Source organism: Talpa occidentalis, unplaced genomic scaffold, assembly GCF_014898055.3.
Source record: "Talpa occidentalis isolate TD23 unplaced genomic scaffold, MPIMG_talOcc4v2.1 talOcc4.4, whole genome shotgun sequence".
Classification (NCBI taxonomy): domain Eukaryota; kingdom Metazoa; phylum Chordata; class Mammalia; order Eulipotyphla; family Talpidae; genus Talpa; species Talpa occidentalis.
In genome coordinates, this window is record NW_023604295.1 from 101,644,509 (window position 1) to 101,667,595 (window position 23,087).

Below are 23,087 nucleotides of genomic sequence, written 5' to 3' on the forward strand. Positions count from 1 at the left end.
CTTCTCCATGATTAGATGACAGACTCTTCAGTAAATGAATCTGCCTCCCTCCTGCCTCCCCCAAAGTCCCTGGGTCTTAATTCTGCACACACTGGTTAAATCAATGGAACCTGGACCATGCTGCCTAGAATACACTTCTACATCTAGTCCAGTCCGAGGTGCTCTTCAAGGGACTTGACGGACTATAAGCAGAGCATGGCCCAGGCATTGAAATGCTCTTATTAAAGAAGAGGCAGGATATCATGGGTCGAGTCTAGATACTGCTGAACACAGGTCCTGGGCAAAACAGTCACTCCATCTACTCTGGTGTTATCGTGCGAAATACAGAAAACCTACACAGCGAGAGGGGCTCTCATTTACTGTGCACCGACTGTGCATGTGAGATGGTGCACAATGTACTTGTGTGTTTTATCTCACTTAGTTATGTCTGGGACCCATCATGGATACAAGGGTTTCCGCAAAAGCACACTCTATGCAAAAACCAGTTAGGAAAAATAAAAGAATGGTTATAAAGTCACCTAATTTACTAGAGATAACACCAATAATTGAGCAATCTAACAATGTTAGCATGAATTGTTGAAGACTGTTTCCCAGGCAAGACTGCAAGCTGGATCTGTGTTCTAGGAGTTATTCCCCCTTATCAATTGGAAGAGTGGAGTAAACTGACAGCACCTCCACGCCTCCCTGAGGCCTCTGCCAGAGGGTGGGCCCCAAACACATTCCATGGAGGTGACACATCTAAGATTCCAGGCTATTTCTAACTCAGGGGTTAACCACCTCCCAACTTGCCCAGATGCTTTCTCTGCAATATTTTCTTCTAACAAACTCTCTCTCAAAGAGAAAAAAAATGCAGAGTTGCTTTTTGGGAAACTCTGACTGGTTTTCAGCACATGGTGCCCATCTGCAGGAGCTGGATGTGCTATGAGCGAAGCAGAGCCTCCTTCTCACTAATGAACTTCAATCAACACCTCCTGAAGGAGTTAGCCAGGCTTTGCCGGCACCATTCATTTTCTCTAAGTAGGTCTCTGGGGATCTGTCTCCCCAGAACGTTGTCATGCAACTTCTGTATATTAGAAAATGTATCTGAGCCTCGAGTCACAAGGGTCATATTTTTTCAATTCAGTTTGTTACTTTCTCTTTGTAAGTGTAGACAACAGTGTGGTTAAAAACAAATGTCTTCCCAAAGAAGCAGATGCGTGGATGCATGCTGGGGAGGGCACGGGGTGACGGTGGTAAACAAGTTTGAGAGGAACAGTGTTGACAGTGTGTGTACATGGTGTCTATGTTTCTTATATCTTCATAGAGCTGCTATATTTTATGGTTTGTTTTACAATTTAAACCACTCATCATACCTGCTAGAGTTGATAAAAGTCAAAGAAATGGTTAAAACTCTAGGCTCTGGGGCCGAACACACTCCAGTCGGATGGAGGTGCTGCTGCTCAGTGGCTGTGTGCTCTTGGGCAAGTTATTTAACCTTCGGAGCTGTGATTCTACAACTGTAAATAGGCACGTAGTGTCCATGCTTCATAGGCCATCAGAGTTTAAATGAGATAATACAGTTAAAGGGTTTAGCTCAATGCCCCGTGGATGCTAAGGCAGGACAATGTAACTCTTATCAACAAGGACATGTGATATCTTGAAAATCAGCTTTCCCATTTACCACAGTGCATGATAAGAAACTGAGGACCTGGGCTCAGAATTGGAGGTTGCATGTGACTTACTGATGTGTGGGAGATATTCTAGAATCCTTGCCTTCTGAGAGTCCAGTTGACTCACTGCATTTTGAGCTCAACAAGCTGGCATCTGCAATAGGCACCCCTAGTCATGGTGGATGATCAAGACCTAACAATGAAGCCCTGAAGCTTGGATCAGTTAATCAACAAACATTGATTTCTTCTATTACCTGACTTTTGAATAGCAAGTCATCTTTCATCGAGTATGTTTTGATCCTGTGGAGTAAGCAAGGTAGAAAATGTACACTGTTTTTTATAGAGAAGATAAAGAAAGTCCAGAGAGCTTAAGTGATCAGCCTAAAATCTCTGTATGGTTTTGACTTATAACAAGAATCTAAGTCCAGAAAAGCAAATTGCTTCCCCACTGACATTCTATCTTTGATCAATTGGTAACAGCGGCTTCAATGCAGTGTGGAGAAGATGGCTGTAAAGTTTCATAGGAAGAAGAGCCATGATTGATTAATGATGTCTGCCATAGCCGCAGAAATAGAAAGTGCAGACGTGTACCACAAACATGCTACTCTTACTGAATTGTTAAGCTCCTATCTAGTGCCTTTTCCACTGGAATATACAGATTACATTTTCTTTAGCATCTGTAGGGGAATCATATATCACAATAAGACAGGACACTGCCCACTGAGTTCATAATCTTGATGAAATTTAAAGATTAAACATATTAAGATTTTCTGAAATGTTCACTGGTTTCATGATTCCCAAGAACTTTCAGGGACATGAGCATCAGCATACAAAGATAAACAAGGCAGAACAAAAACAAAAACATTTCTTTTTTTTTTTTTTTAAATCCAACTAAACAATTTTTTGATGAATAGATGTTATACTACTATTTCCATTTCTTTAACAAACTTATAAGTCTAGTTTTCTGTTTTATCTTGATTACATTTCAAAGTGGTATATTTGTGATATGGGTGTTCAGACGACTTTTTTTTTTAATTAATAAATTTTATTTTTATATTCCTCATACATTTGCAATCCCCCCATTCTGACCCCAATCCCTCCCCTCCCGCCCCCCCACCCCCCAAAAAGTGTCTCTGGTTCATAGTTTTTAAAAACAAAAACATTTCTTAGTGACTTTGGGGCAGGATCTGACTCCATGCTAAGCACATGGTAATAACAGTAGAGAAGAAAAACAGGCCCGGGTGAAGTGATTTAAACTTTCTTCCCTTCATGAAGTGCTTTCTGCTGAAATTACTTCTCTGCAAATTCACTGAAGCCACTTACTGGCCCTTTTATTAGACGGGAAGGATTTAGGTATTTCAACTTTCATTGACAAATCCACTTCAGGAAATGAAACCCTTATTTGATTTGCTTGAAGAGAATGAATCATAGATTTTTTTTAAACTGAAAGAGACCTTTCAAGATTATTCGGCACAGTGCCTCTAGTTTATAGATTGGGAAACAGAGTTAACAGATTTGTTCAAGACCACAGGTTGACTCACAGCAGAGCCCCAAACAGAAATCAGTCTCTGGACCAAACTCGTGTTCTCTTCCTGACATCTGGGCTGCTGTTCTCTAGCTCCAGCCATGAAAGAGCGTCCCTGTGGAGAAGTCCCATTTGACATTGCTCATGACTCCCAAGAGCTTTCTAGTTATGACCATGCGTGAATGAACCAGTAGCAATCACAAGTCCAAGCTTCAGGTTCAATGACCTTGGGGAGCATGTCAACCTTCTTGGCTCAGGCATGGGATATTGCTGAGGCTTCTGGGCTTTTTCCTCTTACAGAAGGGCCACCAGATTGCATCTCCTTAATTTCAGCACCAAGAAGGAAATGTTTACTTATGGACTACATGCTACTTAATCTGTGGCACAGGTGTCTATCACAGTAGAGAATAATGAACCTACTGGGTGTGAGGTGAAAGAGTAGTGGTGTTTCCCCTCCCTCCAGAATGGGGGCAGGGGTGGGTGGGCAATCCTCCTAAGTTCTGCCATGGGAGAGGGACACTGAGTAGATGCAAGAAGTACACCCGAGGTGCCCGCTGGAGCACGGTACCCCCAGCCTCACCAATACTGACGGGAGCTGGAGTTGCGGCCATGTGAAGCAGGGAATCCCTGTTGGAGGGGAGGAAACCATTGCACGAACTGAGGATTTACCCTTTTCCATTCTTCTCTGAATGGTGATCCTAAATTATACTACTTCCCAGAATATGGACTCTGCAGAACTGAACTGATGACCTACTTTTCGATTTTATCAAGCAGCAGATAAATCAATTAATGTTGCCATGCTTCAGGGTTTGGTAGTAATGCTCAAATTAGATTTATAGATTACCTGCCTCCACACTGTGTGAGGAGTCAGAGATGCTTCATTTCCCCTCTCCTCTTGGCACTGCCAGCTCTGGACGCTCCTTTCTCTTCTCTTTTCCTTTTCTCCTATTTTGCCCCCTAGTTTCTCTCCCACCATCTGAGTCTCATCATGATGAAAAATACTGGTGTCCAGCATGCCTCCATGTCTTGACCTCCAGATGGACACAGTGCTATGCAGAGCAACAGTGTGAGGCTTTGGTTTTTGCAGGCTCCTGGGAATGACCCCCTGTTCATCTTTATGTTCCAGGGAAAGACTGATCAATGTCCCCAGAACATCCTGTGACTTTCTGTGAAGTACAGTCAGGACACTTGTAGGAAATAAATGACCTCGGAAAGGCACTAGAGGTTGATTCTAGAAAATAGTTGTTCTTCTAACATTGCCTTCTATTCACTTCTGACTGTCTTCACGAGATCTCTGATCATGAGTGAATGTCCCCAGGAAAGCATGGTCCATAGTCTGCTCAGACATGACAGGTCTGGTCACAGAGACAAGACACCAGACACACTCCAATGGCTACATCTCTGCTGCATCCCTGAGCGCTTTTGTTCTAGGAATGGTTATGCATGTTTTTTATTCAACTAGCACACAGCAGGAGCTCACTGGGCTAGGTAGTGGAGTTTCAACACACAAGGCATACCCCATACCCTCAAGGAGGCCGTATCAGGCCAAGTAAGTACAGGAATCCATAATCTACATGAGTTGTCTCCCCACCATCCCCACCCAGAGGAAGCAAAGAGTGCACAGTCACTCTGTAGACGTAGCTTCAGGCCTGTACAAATGTCACTTACAGAAGAGCCCCCCAGCTCCCCTTCCACCCTGCAGTCCCAAAGATCTGCTTCTGAGCTTTGAAGCTACCACACATTGCTGACAGATTACCAAAGAGGCCATGCTTACTTTGACATTTGCACATGCTTTTCCATTGTTCTGTCCAGCCTATCTATTTGCTCCCACTACCTGTCTGGCAAATTCCTCATTTTCCAATCTCAAGTAAATTCACCCTCCCCTTTGAAGCCTTCCCTGGCTTCCCCAGGAAGGTTGAAGCTCTTCTTGGCCTACGACAGCTCTGTGCTGCCCTGTAGGATATGCATGTACAGTATAATATAGACAGATGATTACTGGGTGCTGTGGGCACTAAGGTCCGGGGAGCCAGGGACTTCTGTGGCAGGCTGAACTCTCTAAGATGGACAAAACAGGATCCCCCAGCCCTTACTGGAGAAGATAACATCAAGTTGCTATCTTCCACCAAAATGTGGGGCCTGTTTCCTCCCCTTGAATCTGGGTGAGTGTGAACAGCAAACTGAATCTGGGTGGGCCTGTCACTACTCTGAAGGATGCCGTGTGACTTTTGAGGGTCTGTTATAAAACTGATACAATCCTCTCTCTTCTCCTCTTGGGATGCCTGTCCTGGGATCCAGCTTGCTATGAGAAAACACCATCAGGCCACAGGAAGAGATGTCAGGACACCAGCATCACTGAAAGATGAGTGAATCAGTCTTCCGATGACACCAGGCCTCAGCCCTTGAGCTGCCCCAACTGACACTGCATGGAGCAGAGATCCTCCACAGGCCCTGCCCAGACTTCAGACTCATGAGCAAAATAAATCATTATTGTGCTAAGTCAGGAAGTCTTGGGTTGCATTAGAGCAACCTCTTTCATCTCTGGCTTGGCACCCAAAAGAAGGTGTGACTACAGCAGTAACCCCATAAATGGTTTATTTTTTTAATTAAGGTAATATTAGGCTATCCCCATCAGGTATTGCCACCAAAGTGCACCCACCACCAAATCACACATAGTCTACCACAGTGAATGTTTTAATGACTGACTATATGAACAGTCCTTTGAGCTGCACCCACAGCTACTGTTTGGTCGATTTGAGATGTGCATAGACCGCTACTTGGTATTACCCAGAGGGTAATACTTTGTATACCGTGAAGCCCTTGCTCAGAAGGCTTTGCCTCCAGTTTTTGTGGCAGGCTGCCATAAAACCTTTGCTCTCAGGGTCCTCTCAACTGTCCCCAGCTTTGGAATGAGGCAGGCCTTACCCCCTGGCCTAAGCTCAGTCGGCTCCCTCTCCCTGGAGGTCAGCTTTATGACCTTTCTTGCTCACCCCTTTCCTCAGTGGCTCTGATTTCCCACAGAAATGAAATGACTCTGTTGTGGTTGCGTGTGGAGATGTTCTAACAATAACCTTTCACAGACCTCCCAGCCATAACCTCCAAGGACACTGCCCAACCCCTCAAAGCAGGTTGGTTAGGAATCAGAATTCTTCCACAGCCTCAAAAAAGGACTTGAAGATACTTTAAGCAATCTTACCCTTCCTGCTCAGAAAAGCAGCTCAGAGGGCAGAAGGCCCAGGCATCAGGAAAGGGCAAGCTGTTTTATCTCTGAACTGCAAATGAAGAGAGCTGGCTAGGAAGGCGGCTGTGCTTGAAAAAAAATAGATATGACCACTGGCATCTGCATGAATCCACAGGACCACACAGCAGCTGAAAGTCTCTTCAATCTCCATGATTCATGCAGATGCCAATGGCCGAGCTTCACCAGCCCCCCTTCATTCATTCTTATTCACCCAACAAGCTTTATGAAGACCCTGGTCCATGCCATCCTCCTTCCTAAGAGTCCACATACTCTGCTTTGTTCTGTCCTTTTAGCAAAAATCTGTTCACTTCCCTGATGTCTCTAATACCCACCCCCACTTCATCTCATCAGGCGATTCCTGAACGCAGATTAACGCTCGGCCACCTCCCCAGCCATCCTTGTCCAGTGTCCAACAGCGCTAACATCATAGGTGCTGCTTACCCTGAGGAAAGAATCCAAAGCACCATTTTCCATGAACTCAGTGATGATCATGACCGGCCGACTCTTGGTGACCACGCCCTCGAGGCGGATGATGTTGGGGTGGTCGAACTGTCCCATGATGCTTGCCTCACTCAGAAAGTCCCGCCGCTGCTTTTCCGAGTACCCAGCCTTCAGTGTCTTGATGGCCACGTAGATTTCCCTCTTGCCTGGGAGTTTCAAACGCCCCTTGTACACCTCTCCAAACTCTCCTGCAACAAGAATGCAATTATTACCCTCTTTCTTCTCCATCTGTGGAACCACAAGGGAAGCAGCTTATCAAGAACAATGGTGCTCAAAGTGGAATTGTGATTAAAGTGGCAGAAATGGAAATAATGTTCTTTTATTGCAACTATGATGTCTTGGCTCTAATCAGTTCTTGGCAAACACAGAAAGAATACTAAAATGTGTTCCTCACCTCGGTTCTTAGAAATAGTTCAGGCAACTAATGTGGAATTTCAGAATATATATGCATTTGGTTTTCCCCACATTTGGTTTTTCATATGTGTCCTAGCTAAATAATTGAAACGAAATGGTCAGTTTCATTTAGAATCATAATTCATTTTTAGTGGAACCCATCACAAGCAAGTCCAGGGACTCGGGGATATTGTTAGGTGTGTTAGTTCTCTGAGTGAGATGTATAGTGTTTAATTACTACATTGTCTTGAAAATATTCATGTCTATTGGGTCCCCAGAAAGCAGACACTGAGAAGTTGGGATGGGAAGGGATTTATCTGTGTGAAATAAAAGGAGGAAGAAGCAGCAATGGACAGGAGAGCCCCAGTTGCAATGCAGACCCAGAGGTCTCATCCAACCCAGTGCGGAGCTTCAGTGTAGAGCACCCCTGGCTACCATTCTGCCAAGCTCAGTTACTGGTGAGTGCTGCCAGGAGGAGCTGGGCCCCTGCTGTAAAGTAGAAGCCGATTATGAAGTTGATGCAGCCTGAGGATGTCGGCTCCCTGTGCTCCTGGAGGCTGAAGAGCAAGTGATTTTCCAAGCAAGCACGAGCTGCGCACCTCCATGGGTGCCACAGTATTTCAACATTTTTGCAGTAAGATCACCAAGAGTGAAAATAATTCTGGTGACAGTATTTCATGGCTGGTTTTAAAATATCTGCTAAATCCTATTAAATGTGCTTTCAAATAGTTAGTTTAAGATTTAACTTAGTTTTGAAACTTCCATTCCTTTCATGGAAAGAAGTTCAGCAGCTACTCTTAAGTGCATCCTGAAATGTGTGTCAAAAGCCTGACAGGAGAAACATGACTTTCTGCTGGGAAAACTTACTCTTCTTCATTCAGCTTCTGGGAAAAAAATGATGGAGCAAGCTGTGAGCAATCAGATAAATTTGTTTTTCCCAAGTTGGGGAAACTGGCCGTATTAGAAAAGCATGTTGGCATCTCTGTGATTTATTTGGGAGTTTCTTTTGTTTTCTGCTGCAAATAAAGTGGAGAGGAAACTGCGTGGAAGGACCTTTCATGCAAAATTGCTTCCATCAATGGGACCTGGTAGAAGCTGGAGCTTGGGTAGAGGTTGACTTCAGTGCCACTAGGAAGATTTCAACAATATTAAGATATATATCACGTGTAACATTGCTTTTGACATTTAATCACAGGCTGCTTTGGTGAACTGCTGGAGGTCAGACCTAGTCTCATCTGTGGCTGTGGCTTGGGCATTGCACTGTAGTGCCTTGTACGTGGTAGGCGTGCCAAAGCAAGGTGGGCTACTAAATTTATTATTTTTGTTTGACTTTTGTTTCTACTCTTGGGATAAAAACTGCTAGAGACTACTACTGCTCTATTCAAAAGAAGTAGGAGTACCCACATTTAAATTTTTATGAAAGATTTTATTGCTGTATCTTTTATAGCCAAACACTGCATGACCATCATCTGGAGAAAGGCTAGCAAATGGCACACCTATTCTGCAGAAAGCCTTGAGCTGCTGAAAACTAAAAGATGAGTGATACACATTGACTTCAAAAGATGTCCATATTGTATTGTTAAGAGATGGGGAAAAGAAGAGCAAGTTATAAAATGTAATATGTAGTATGTGCCAATGTGGAACATTTGTGTGTGTATACAAAGCAGATGATAGGGAAAATCAATATCAAGCTTATTTTTAACCTCACATTATATTTAAATATGGTTATACTAGAAGGGTGAGAACAGGAATGGTGAAGTGTAGATGAGTAAATGGAACTACTATTTTGTTAGAATAGTTACAATAAGCATTAGTTTTAGAGTTCAAATGAGCAAAATTGAAAGAAAATACCGAGCAGTAGGATCTATTAGGCAAATGTATATGTGTAATATATACATGCATACATGTATAGGTATGGATATGGATGTACATCCGGATGTGTAAATGTGTATACACATGTATGCACCTATACATATAACATATATGTTATATTACATGTAAAACACATCTATAATATAACATATATGTTATATATACACATATATGCATATAACAATAAAATCCATCCCTCTGACACCCTGACCCAAATGTTTTCAATAACCACGAGCTGAATAAATACAAACTGCATACTTGATAAATGAAGAATAGCAGTTAGTATTTCTTCCTGAAGTCATAATGAACTCTACTTTCTTTCAGTGGAGAGGTGAAGGTACAGGTATGTTAGTATTTCCTCTTGGAGGATATAGGATAGCAATGTTTACTGATCACCTACTGTGTGCCAGGCACTATGCTAGGTTCTTTGCATATCTTATATCACTTAGTCCTTACAACATCCTCATGAGTTACTATGCCCATTTTACTAAAAAGGAAAGTCACAGCAGTGAGTCAGGACCACACCACACGTGTTGTCCATACTTACCCCTTTTCCTGCCAGCCATCCTCCTGAGTTAGCAGTGTACCAGAAAACAGAATAGTAGGGCTGTGGAGTCAATGCAGGGACCAACATGCCCCAACAGTGCAGGTCTAATACCTGATATGCAGTTTCTGTCACAGCAACTCATTGTCTAAGAAATAGCAAGCTCAGGGCCTCCCCGGTGGCGCAGCGGTTGAGCGCTGGGTTGCGAAGCTGCCCGCGGCCTCTGCGGCGCCGGTTCGATCCCCGGCTGCTTCCCGGCCACCGGAGGAGGGTCCCGCATGGCGCGCAGACCTCTCCTGCCGCCCGCTGCTCCCCTCAGCAGTGTACTTCGGTCCTTCTGCCTGCTCTGCTCCCTGCTCTGGCTCTGGTGAATTCTCTCACCCTCCCGCGCTTCTGACTGTACCCAGTGCATGTATAAACAAAGAAAGAAAGAAAGAAAGAAAACATGCCTCTATAAAAAAAAAAAAAAAAAATAGCAAGCTCAGTGGGACTATCTCATAGACAGATGTCATGTTCATTGTAAGTTCCTGTCTGGGAGTCAGGTGGGATCACAATATTTACAAGTCAGAATATTTACCAATTTCTTCACATCAGCATGCAGAGTTTGGAAAAGTGTTCCAATGATTCTGATGGCCCCACCACTCATACATGAACACCTCAGTTGAGGACTTGGGTTCTATACCAGTATTCTTAAAGTTGGCAGTCTACTGTAATCATTCAGGGAGCTTTACAAAGTATAGGATCCCACCTCCAAGAATTCTTATTAGTTGGTCTGGGTGTTGCCTGGGTATGGACATATTTAAAAGCTGTCCCTGGATTGACTACATAATTTGCAGGGTCTGGTACAAAATGAAAATTCAGGACTCCTTGTCCAGGAATTATTAAGACTTTCAGATGTGACAACAGAGCACTTAGCTAAGTATGACCGCTCCTGAGGATAAGGCCTCGGAGACTGCACCAGTCACATAGCTGTGTACCAGGCCTAGCAGCCCAGGTGTTTTGACATGCAGCCAAGGGTGACAACCAGGAGTCTAAACCACCCAAGCACATTTCAAACAGATTAGTCAGCTGCCAAAAGTTCTGGAATAGCTGGAATTCATCTCAACACCATTGAATCCTTCTGAAAGCAGTATTTACACACAGGATGCCTCTTACTGCAGGCCCTGACCCAGAGTGTGGGCTTTATAGATGTGAGTATAGAGAAGAAACAGAAGAAGGAAGGAAGAAACTAGTAAAGGGACAGCTTTGAAAAGTTCTGTCAACATCGAATGGTGTGGATCCCTTTACTTTTCTAATTGATAAATGTTATTTAATTTTTAATCTTTGTGGTTGACCGGTCTTGACATGCAGTGTATCTAAATAGTTTAGCTTCAAACACATCCTTTGTAGAGTATCCTCACAGAGTTTTTAAAAATTATACAATAAAAGCATATTCTTTTGAAAGGAACTTTAGGGCAGTGAAATTACTCTGTAGGACAACATAACGGCGGACACATGCCATTACACATTTTTCTAAATTCTGGGTGTACAACACCAAGAGTGAACCTTAAGATAAGCTATGCACTTTGAGTGATAGTGATGTATTGTCAATGTGGTTTCATCAACTGTGACAAATCTAGCACTCTGCTGGGGCGTGTTGACAATGGCAGAGCTACGCATGATGGGGCAGGGAGTGCACCAGAAATCTCTGACCCTTCCATTTAATTTTGCCATGAACGTTAAACTGCTCTAAAATATTAACTTAAAAAAATATTCTCCTTGTGTAGGAAGAGACGGACTTTGTATAGTTACTGCATAGCTGTGTTACTGCTCTCAGAAATCTGCTCTACAATCACTAGAAAGCAGTGGTTTAACAGTGATTCTGTTAAAATAATTCCTTTCCTGTGTGGCAAAGAAATGACTTCATATTCTCCAAGCCCAGAGGTTTTCAAGCACCAGCTACAAAGGAAGTCACAATCCACAGTCCTCACTCGGAGGCCATGCTCCACCCTGTAATTGAGTGACCCAGGTGCAGCTGGGGGCAACCCCGATGAAGAGTAGAGGAGGAAGCTCTGGGTCCCCACAGTCCCCCACTCAAGAGGGTGGACTGGGGGCAGCATTTCACTTCCCCAGACTCCCACTTTCATCTCCATACAACACAGAGAAATGATCAACTCTCTGACCTTCCCAACAGGGTGTTAAGTTTGACAGACAGTGCTTTGCAAACTGCAGCTTGTTGGAGAGACACATGGGAGGTGATTTTTAAAAAGAAAGCTCAGGAATAGGGAGTGGGGTTAGGGGGTTGGGGAGGAGAGTGTGGGATGAGTACGGAAGAGAAAAATGAGGAAAAGTATATTTCTGCACCCTTCTGGGATATGAATGAGGTTGATCCAAGACAGAGCAGGCTTTGTGTCATGGATTGTGGGGAACACCCCTATCAGGTATCTGGGCATGAAGCTATCCTGCAGGCAGGCCCAGGAAGCAAAAGTCTGGGGGGTCCTGGCCCTCCAGCACCTGCACAGCCCATACAGGGAATGGGAATCAATGGACATATTGCCATTATTTTGAACAAAGAGAAAATCAGGGCCTCCCTGGTGTCAAGGGGGTTGAGCACAGTGCTGGGAGGCTATCCGTGGACTCTGTAGAGGGAGTTCAATCCCTGGATGGCCAGGGAGCTACACATGTGGTGCAGCAGTCCTCTCCTGTCTCGCCCACTGCTCCCCTCGGCAGTGTATTTCAGTCCGTTGATCTGCCTGCTCTGCTCCCCACTCTGTCTCTGGTGTGTCCTCTCACCCCTCATACCTCTGGCCTCTACCCCAGTTCTTGTATGCATGGATAAATGGATAAATCTTTTTTTTTTTTAAAAAGAAAATCAAGATCTAGTGCCTCTTACCTTCTGAGAGACAACTTTATCTGTGCCCTTTGATTTCAGGTTCATATACTATTTTCCATAAACTCTTTTTTGCTTTTTTGATAGCTTTCCTTGATTAGGGCCAAAAATTAAAGTGCTTTGATTTGCCATGATCACAACTTGAAAGAACTTCCTTTTTGTTTTAGTTGGTAGTTTATTTCCCTGTGTAGAAACTTTTTAGTTGGATACAGACTCACTAAAACAAAGGACACTCTACTGAATGGAAGAAAACACTTGCACACCTTGCACACCACACATCCAACAAGGGGCTGATATCCAAGTCCACAAAGAACTCATACAAAGAAAAGAAAACAAATAATCTGATCAAAGAATGAAAAGAGAGCTAAACAGGTACTTCTTCAAAGAAGACATACAGATGGCCAATAAGAACATGAAAAAAATGCTCATCATCTCTTATTATTAGGGAAATATAAGGCAAAACCACAATGAGATACAACCTCACACCTGTGAAAATGGCCCACATCAAAAAATATCAGAAATAACAAGTACTGGTGAGGATGTGGAGAAAAAGGAACTCTTGCACTGTTGGTAGGAATGTGGACTGGTCCAGTCTCTATACAGAAGAGTATGGAGATTTCTCAAAACATTAAAAAGAGATCCACCATATGACCCAGCAATTCCACTCGTAGGTATCTATCTGAAGATCACAAAAACACTAATTCAAAGGGATGTATGCACTTGTATGTTCATGGCAGCACTATTTACAATAGCCACATTATAGAAACAACCTAAATGCCCAAAAACAGATGAATAGATTAGGAAGATGTGGTATATACACACAATGGAATACTAATCAGTTACAAAAAAAGATAAACTTTTTTTTTAATATATTTTTTTTCTGCATGGAAGAACTGGAATATAGGCCAGAGGTGGGGAGGGTAAAAGGATTCACCAGAGATAGAGTGGGGAACAGAACAGGCAGTTCTACTGAAATACACTGTTAAGGGAAGCAGCAGGTGAGGCAGGAGAGCTCTTTTGTGCCACATGTGGGTTAGCTCCCTGGCTGGGGATCGAACTCAGGTCATAGTGGTGATGGCACTGGGACTTAACCCCTAGGCCACCAGGGAGGCCCTCAAAAGAAGAGAAACTCTTGCCATTTGTGACAACATGGATGGGACTGGAGGGGTTATGCTAAGTGAAATAAGACAGAAGGGGAAAGACAAATATTGAATGGTGTTACTTATAAGTGAAAAATAGAGAAACCAAAGGGTCAGATGAAACCAAACCAGTAATAAACCCTGGAAATCTGACTAAGAGGGAGGAGGACAGGGGAAGAACAAGGTGGGAGGGGGCACAATGGAGTACAGTGGAGGACTATGGGTGCCTTGGTGGTGGGTGTGACCCTATTCTTCTAAATCATGTCTAATGTTGTAAACCAATATTAAATAACTAAATAATTTCCTTGCATGTAAGCCTCAAACCATGGCCATAGAATTTTCAGTTTTGTTTTGTTTTTAAATCATAGTATCTAAGAAATATTCTTAACAAATCACACATTAAATATTTAAAATAGATGCTTATAGGAAATGACTAGGCAGTGGTTGAGGTTGGTTCTTTCTGTGCAGTAATTACAGCCTGCTGAATTTTTGTCTGACTGGATTTGGACTGGCACAGCTTTAGAGCTGACCTTGGATCTCCTGATATAGCCAAACCTCCCTTTGTCTGGTACCCTGCTTGCGTCAGGCCATTTTGGTAGCTAGTGGTTCTCAGCAGGGTTCTGAAGTGTGGTTCCTGCCCTATAACATCAGCTTGTTAGAACATGCAGCCCCACCTAGCCCATCATATCAAAGCTCTGTAGGTGGGGCCTTGTGATTTGGGTTTTAACAGGTCTCCAGGTGATCTTATGCTTGGCTCAGGTTTGTGAACCACTGCCCTCAAGGTTGTCAGCTGAGGGTAATTTATCCAGTTCCTGAGATTGTTTTCCCAGACAGTTGCTGAAATTATTCCCTACCAGTTCAGTTCCTTGCCACTTCCTTTTTCTACTTTCCTTGACAAAATGAGGAAGAGAGAAAAAGTGGTTTAGCAGCATTAAATGCTTCAATTATTAAATATAAAATCAGAAGGAAAGAATTTTCAATTTTTGAAAATGAAACATCCAATCTGCCAGCAGATATTTCAAGCAGTAGCTATTGGCTATGTGCAGTGGAATCTACACACAATTGCACTCTTTTTTTTTTTTTTTTTTTTTTTTAAGCAACATTTTGATGTCATAACCTGCCTTGGGGGTAGAGGGGATGGAAACCAGAGTTTCTAGTTACTAATTCAAGCTTCCACCAGAAAAGGAACTTTTAAAGAATAAATTTAAACTAGGTTTTAAAGTATGATTTTAAGCAAGTTTTAATCATACTAACCTGTGCAAGGTATGCAGGCATTCCACTACCTGCTGACCCTGTACTCTGGACAGACACTACTAATTGGTCACAGCTCCATTTTTCCAGAGTTCCCCAAATACCCATTACTAGGCTATTGTAGTTGGCAGATGAGATAGAATGTGCTTAACAGTCATGGTGTCCACAACAAATAATACCCAGATGATCAACACAGTTTTTTCTTTTCTTACAGATTTTTGTGGTCATTAGATGCATACCTATGTTAAATCATGGGAGCAAGCTAAATACCTTAGTCTTTATTGATGTCTTAATTATGAAATATAACTGATAATACAAAAAAGAGGAGGCAGAGGATGGGACCAGGGTGTTCTAGAAGAATATCTCTCCCCAGGAAATGTGGGATAGTTTCTGCAGCACCACCACAAGGACATATGGAATGCTAGGACTACATCATGCCTCCCAGTATTTCAAACTGCTAGAGAATTTACCATCAGAACCAATGTGCTTATGTACTTAGTTGCTCTTTTTTATAACAGTAACCAGAGTGGCAGGTAGCCCAGGGCCATCATTCACCAGACCTTGACAAGCCATATTTGGGTTTCAATTCTTTCTCTATCATTAACTCAGCTGGTAGCACAACCCTTAGCAAGCTATCCTCTGAATGCTAATATAAAGGAGACAGTGTCTGTAAAGTATGTACAAAGTGAGCATTCAATGCATGACAGTTGTTTTAATTATAATTACTGAAGATCTCTATTTGATTTCCTCTTCTAGAAACCTTACCTGATCCCTACCCAGTATGGGGAATAGGTATGGGGCTACCATGCTGCACACCCTCATTTTGAATGATCTCAGGAGAGGCAGGTGAATGGGTGGCCTTTCTATCAAATTATCCCAAGAAACCCATCCTCTTCTGCAAGGAGAGAAATGTTGGGCCTTGCTGGCCCTGCTCCCATGCAGACACAACATAGATTGATTCCCTCTTCCCAGCACTCCTCACAAAGGCCTCTCCCTGAAAGCTTCCTTTTTTCTCACTATAAGCCATCTGTGGAAATGCTGAATGGCAGCTGCTGGAGTCAGAGGAGGATGAATATGTTAATTAAAATACAATTGGCATGTCTTCTCCGAGATGACACCTCTTGGTGACACCTCTACCTACATTTTCATGCACTTGACAGTCATGTTCAGGGTGCTTCAGATAGTTATATAGGTTGCACACTACACAATCCAGGATTTCACTCAGGCTGTAGGGCTTAATCAAACATGGCAGCCCTGGGGGAGTCTACTGATCAAACTGATCAGAATTAACAAATGCATTGGAGTTCACCTGTGAGATGACTCCGATTAGTCAGCTTCATGGTTACAAAAAGTTGATATTCTCCTAAGACACCAGATGGCCTTCTGTCTATAAAGAAACATAAGTTATTCCAGTTATCCACAGGGCAGAGAAGTGCTGGCCCTCCTTCTTTCCACTGGTAACTTCTAGGGCACTGAATTACTTATGATCTCACTCCACCTCTCTGTAGTCTCTATACTCTCTACTATCTCAGACTCCCCAGTTTCCAAATTTTGTCCTTGTTATGCTTTTTCCCTAAGGATATACTTTGTTTCAACCATGCACAACAAATACCTAATTGAGTATTTAGTGCCACACTGGCATAGGACTAGCAAACATGCTTATATGTCTTCACTTTCATGGGACTTTGCATATGGCAAGGAAAGATGGACATTAAACTAATAATTACATAATCATTAATGAGTTAATGATAATTCAATGTTCATCAATAATGTCACATCTGGCTCCTGTTTATTCAATTCCTTTGCTCATCATTCCTTAACAGCTTTAGAAGAAATTTGAGCAGTTGATGCAATTCTTCAAGCTCCTAATTTTTAGATTTTATCTTCTTATCCTTCACTTGAATGTGTAACCATCACTCCCAACACCATGGGGGTCAGGCAGCCTCTCCATTCAAGATGTTTAACCTGTTGCCCCTCATTTCTGGCCACAACCTCTAAGCCATATCCACCCCAGTAGTCAAGCCCATCGGTAACTCCATTCACCATGTTTGGATAACTCCCATTTAGATTTGCTTAGTTACTAAAATCCAGCCTTCCTACTATCTTTGATCCTAGCATCAGCCATCTCAAACCCTTTCCATGTTTCTAAGCAAAGTCCCATAACTCACTTCTATATCTCCAAGATCTTAATCCACCCTTTCCCAGCACCCCCTTCCAGTCCAATCCAAGCACAGTGTCTATCAGGCATGTCTCCTCTCATTCCTATCACCCACCCTACTCACAAACCTACTGTAGCTCACCATTTTCTATAGGATGAAATCCACACAGGCCTCTGGATCTGTAGAGCTGAGCCTGATTATCCAGACTCAATGCTGGATGTTTACCCTCAGAAAACCTTTTCTCAACCCCTCAACCTTTTCAACCTTTCCTCAACCCTTCAATCTTTTATTTTCTCCTTGATCCCAGGATATGCCACACAGAGTGTTGGACCACTCAAAGCCTCAATACCCTGTTCCCACTCTCAGGTCCCGCTTCCCTTTTCCCCTGGGTTCTCTCTTGCTATGGAGCCTCTCCTTGTCTCCCCTCCAGGGGTATGTGTATTCTGTGTTTTAGCTCTAAATCACCTACCTGCTCCCATGGAGTGGCAGTGTAATTGGTCTTAGACAATAAGCCTGGAGGGTAGGAATTATTAGGCATAGAGGACATTCTCCAGCATCTGCCAGTCACAGGCACAGAATCAATATTTAATGAATAAGAATCTTCTTGAACTCTAAACTTCATCCCTTGTGCAATAAACATAACTTTCTCATTTGACTCTGGTCTCAGCAGACTTAGGCAGGCTCCTCTACAATTTCTTTGAAATAACTTTGCACAGTCTGGAAAGTCTGGGTGAGCTGGTAAGTGTTCAACTACCAGTTCTCCAAAATATAGAGAAACAAAAACCCCTGCTGTGTGACACTTGGTAATTCCCATGGGGAGGGGTCGTCAATACTCCTACCATGGCTGATCTCAAGCTATCAACATGATGGCACTGAACCTGGGAAAGAGATGCACAGTTGCATCATGGAAGCAAGAACAAGCTTTCTGGCCCAGCACTGCTGGAAGGGCATGTCTCCCTCCTTGAGTCATTTAATTTTCTCTTCTGTCTCATTCTCTAATGGATCTCACAAAAACTTTCCTTTTTCCTACTGGTTTTCATCCTTGAAAACTCAGGCTAAAGGTTATCTCCTTTATGAAAACTTATTGATCCCCCATCTGCTCCCAGAACATGGCGCTGAGCCCTGCTTTTGTCCTGTGTATGTGCATGTGCTGTATGTGGTACAAAATAGTATATTATTGGCCTGTTTCCCACTAAGGCTGTCAGAGCTCTGACAGAGGCAGTTGATGTTCATCTTCGGAACCCCACATCCAGCAGGTAACAAGTATTCCAAAACAGCTTGTTGAGGGGAGCAAGTAAGGGAGTGGGGAAGGAATCTAAATGACTTCTGTTGTTTTTTTTCCTGTTTCATTACCATTTTGCAACCAAGTTTTTGCCCCCTGCTCCAAATCAACCAGGTGGCTAGGAGAAATACTGTCAATTACACTGTATCCATCTTACCTGACAAAATTCTTTCTTTTCCCTTAAACTTGAATTTCCCACCTGATCCTTTGGTGTAAAGTAAACTTGGTGTCAATGAGGTGAGGTCTGGGAGAAGCAAGAGTAATGACAAAGGAGGAGAAGAACTAGAGACTGGAGAAAGATTGATTCCAGCCAGGAAGGTCTTCAGTTAAAATTGCATCACATTACAATAGTGAATTCATATGCAGAAGGCTCAGTTTTGGAATTCTGAAGGGCTAGGAGGTGTTGTCTGGTACAGGGCGGGCAGCAGCAACTGGGCAGAGGTTTCTATCCAAGCTGCTGGGCATCTAATAAACAGCTAATGTACAAATGAACTCCTTCTCTGAACCATGTGACCGAGGAGAGGACTGTGTCTCCTCTGAGCAGAATGCACAACAAACACAGCAGCTTCTGCAAAGGCTACACAAAAATGGGAGGTGAAGGATAGAGCAGGGGCATCGGTTGTCCCTTTATGGGTATCCAGCAGTTGGTTAGCTCACCCCAAATTCTAACTCCCCGACAGAGTCATAAAGTGAGAAGGCGTTTTACTCCTCCCCTGATAAAGGCAGAAGGGAAGCTGATGTATACTCGCTGGGGTGAAATGTAGCCCAGAAAACACTGCTGTAGCACATGACATAAATAACAATGTGGAAATCACTAGCACCATTACCACATGACATAACAACAATGAATAACATGGGGAAACAGGGTGTTGGACTGAAAATCTGTCTCTGCAATACTCTTCCAAGTTCACTGGAAGAAGCTGTTCTCCTAAGAATAATCCAGTCTATCTGGTACCCAGCCTTCCAAGTCATGGTCCTTAAATATATCAGTGTCTAAGGAGGAAGAGAAAATTATCTTCACAGGAGTGAAAGTTGTGGTTCAGTGACATACTTAATGGAAGTCAATGGGAAATATGTATAGACTCGTGTGGATCAGATTAATAGGCTGTGACTCCTGAAGGGGTGGTGGGAAGAAAGTGCGGGTGTCCTGGTAGGGAGAGCACCAGCACCCACCACGTTGTTGCCACAAGCTTGAAGCTCTGTAAGAGGCAAACCCAGAGCCCCCCAAAATGTGTGACCTAATGGTTCAAGCTTTCAAATGTGACTTTCAATTTCACAGATGGCCTTTTGACCCTCTGTGCATTAAGAGAGGCTGTGAATGGAAGGACGGTGACATCCCTCCTAAAGGTAATATATGAAGTAACTGTAAGAGTTTGACTAGACATATTTCATTGAGCTAAAATATTATTGGACGAGGTAAAGTCCATTGTTCTTCAAATATATGAATGAAATGCTTCTAGACATAGGAGCTAAAAGACTATAGCAGATGAATGAAGAGACCTTGAACAGTGGCTAATAATTAAAAAAGAAAGACAAAGACTGTTGGAGAAGAAAAGTAGGTAAGGGAACACAATACAAACATATCTCTTAAGAAGTTCAAAAGAGGCAGTAGATGAGGCAATAAAGATTTTACTTACAAAGTAGTGATATTCTGGGGATATTTTACTGATTTACATTAATAAAAATATATGTGTAGATCTAAATTAATTCAACTACTGATCTGTCAAAGAAAGATGCACATTCTAGATCAGTCTTTATGTGAAATTTCCTAGGAACACCTCAGTTCTTTGCTGGACTGAGTTTCTATTCCAAAGCAGGAAGATGGATGAGAGCACATATATTTCTTAGGAGTGAAATTTGTCTTGTGTTCCATCCATATCATGGATCTTTTGTAAAAAATATGGCTAAGGGTGGGTTTTCTTCTGGAAACAGCGACCCCTCTTCAATTCATCATTGTCTATCTCTAAATTCATGTAGGTAGAAAAAGCAGAACTAAAATGATGGGAAGATATACTGACCCAGAGTCATAGAGATATTATCAGTACATGAGAGACTACGTCAACATCTAAAAATTTGCATTTCTTTCAAAATGTTCTCAATTCGGCACCATAGGTCTCTCTCCTTATCTGAATCTGGTGGTCTATTTCCAGGGCTATTTCTAAATCTTTTAAAACTATATATGACTTCTTGGCAACACCAGACAAACTTGGTCACCATGATCAAGGTCCTCAAAAGAAACCTAGACACACAGTATAGATGGTTCTCACTCATCTCCTGGGGAAAAGATGGTAGAAGCTCTTCCCTTTGGGATGATTTTTTATGCTAACAGAAAAGACCCAGTGTGGTGGAAAGAAGATGTTTGGACACCAAGAGAACAGAAACAAGGTGAGGGGAGGGCCATACCTGCTCCGATGACCTCTTCAATTTTCACAAAAGATACATCAATCTCCTTGGCAAACTCCCGGACAGCTTCGTTGGGATCCTCATAAGTGAAGGGGTCAATGTAGATCTTCATCCCTGGGGAGCCTTATTGGAGGAGATAAGCAGGGTTAACATCCCAAAGAGGACAGAAGAGTCATTAAGAACTGGCTGGGTGGTCGCTTCTACCTTCCAGGCTACCTCAGTTTGTCTTTCTGGGTGTCCCCATCTCCCTTCCCTAGGGGTCACACTAGCATGCTTCTCTGTCCTCTACTTCTCCTCCATATTTTCTTTTCTTTCCGAGCTCTTGATGAAATGTGAAACAGATTATTTATAAGTGACAGATCGGGACCGGTTCCCACACCGGGCGCTCACAGAAGGCAAAGAAGCTGATTGATGCCAACCAAATGCATTAGCAGGAAAGTGGTGGTAAAATGGTAGGGTAGATATCAATATTTATCAACTTGACAACTTTCATGCGTGGTGGCCATTGTTAAGGTTATAACTGACGGCTGCGTCCAGACCTAGAAGAAGGATGGCAATGGATTAAAAGAAAGAAAGAAAGAAATTGCTATCAGAAAAACCTCAAGATGGAAGTGGGGAGACAGTATACCACAAGAGAAAATGGAAGAGAAAACACTGATAGAGAAAAAGCAAAGTCTACATAGAAAAAAGTGAGGTGGAATGAAAGAAAAATGGTAATTGAACCCTCATGCCTTCAGACACACTGAAGTATGAGAAACAAATAAAACGGTGAATGAGAAATACATAAAGGAATATAGACTTTGTTACTGATGTTTACAGTGGCAAGATAAATAGGTGTGCATGGGGACAAAATAGAGAATTGTCATTGCAGGAAAAAAACACATTTAAAAAGTGGAAGAGAGGGGACAAAGAAGTAAATGGGACCCAAGAAACAAATAGATTCATTCGCAGGGTAATTTTTCAGCACGTTGGATGTGTCATTAGGCAGAGTGCAGAAGTTGTTTTCAAGGTGGTGTGGAGGGCTGGCGAGAGCTTCCAAATCCAAGCCATGTGGTCTACTGTCTTGTTATATCCTTGAAAGGAGTAGCTCCCTGCTCCCTGCTGTCCCCATTACTGCCTTCCTGGAAGACCAGGTCTGAAGAGCAGACAGCCTAGAACGGCGCTAGAGCTGGTGCCCACAGCTGGAGCACAAGGCCAAGGCTGACCTCAAGTTCCCGAGGGCTGCCCTCTCAGTGCATGTTCCCCGCTGCTGACTGCCAGCCCTTCATGCATGATCTAGTTTTGACATGTTTTTATCCAAAAACTTTTGAGTCACTCTGCACCTCCCCTAAAATAATGTCACCAGCAAATGCAGGCAAGGGTTGGAAGTAGTAAAGTACAACCCAAGGAAAGAGTGGGTTTTACCTGGAGAATGCCTTTTCTGAAAGATGAGCTATTTCCAGCTATTGAATAAAATCACTCCTAGATTGCTAGATGACTTGTTTTAGGATAGTCAACAGCTTCCTAGAATGTTCCTTGAAAACTTGGGGATAACAACATTGACTTTCGAATCTGGTGACTGAAATTTGAACAAAGCCAATAGAAAGGTTGCCACCTTTGTGAAGAATGTTTAATCCCCAGGGGATGTGGAGAGAGAGAGTGAGAGAGAAAAATTTGGTATGGAAAAACAAGAATAAGGATGATTGAGAGTAGATTGAGGGTGTCTCACAAAGTCAGATCAACATATCCAAGCAGTCTTACTTTGGGTTCTCCCAAAGCCAGTAGGCTATCTGGGAGTCGATTCCGAAGAAGTATCTGTAGGTGAGTGGGGAAGTAAGATAAGGAAAGTAACAGTCTAGAAAAGGTGTGTTCTCCAGCCACTTATGACTGTGGGTAACTGAAGCAGGCTTAAGGCCCTTGGTAGCTGGTGTTGGTGACCACATGCTTCAGAGCTGGCCCAGTCTAGGGTGGAGGGAGCTGTGGTCTCATCACATGGATTCACAGCATTCGTTGGGTACCTTTGGACCTGCTGTATGGCCAGAGCTTTCAAGTGAAGAAATGCTGATGCTGCAGGCAGACTTTGGCCAGTGTGCACTTGTAGAGGTGAGGGCCAGAGAGAAGGCCATGGCAGAGCCTCTCAAAATGCAGAAAGGAAGACAGGTCACTGTTTACAACTTCAACAACTTGTGAATTCCTTGGAGATGACTGGAGATTGAGAAGCCAGATGCGAAGGCTCAGAGGTGAGATCAGAACCCCAAAGCCACGTACCAGCCTAGTATGAAG

At 43.0% G+C, this 23,087-nt stretch overlaps 1 protein-coding gene across 5 annotated transcripts in view; it reads right to left on the reverse strand.

Annotated features, from left to right (window-relative positions):
• The window catches only part of EPHB1 (EPH receptor B1), a 424,222-nt gene that overhangs the window by 51,321 nt on the left and 349,814 nt on the right, over positions 1–23,087 (reverse strand). For all 5 annotated transcript variants that reach the window (XM_037525939.2, XM_054700814.1, XM_054700812.1 and 2 more), the window contains exons 10-11: positions 20,826–20,948; positions 6,854–7,101 (exon numbers count right to left, since the gene is read on the reverse strand). In XM_037525939.2, coding sequence (XP_037381836.2) covers positions 6,854–7,101; positions 20,826–20,948 — 371 coding nt within the window. The remainder of the gene's footprint in view (positions 1–6,853; positions 7,102–20,825; positions 20,949–23,087) is intronic.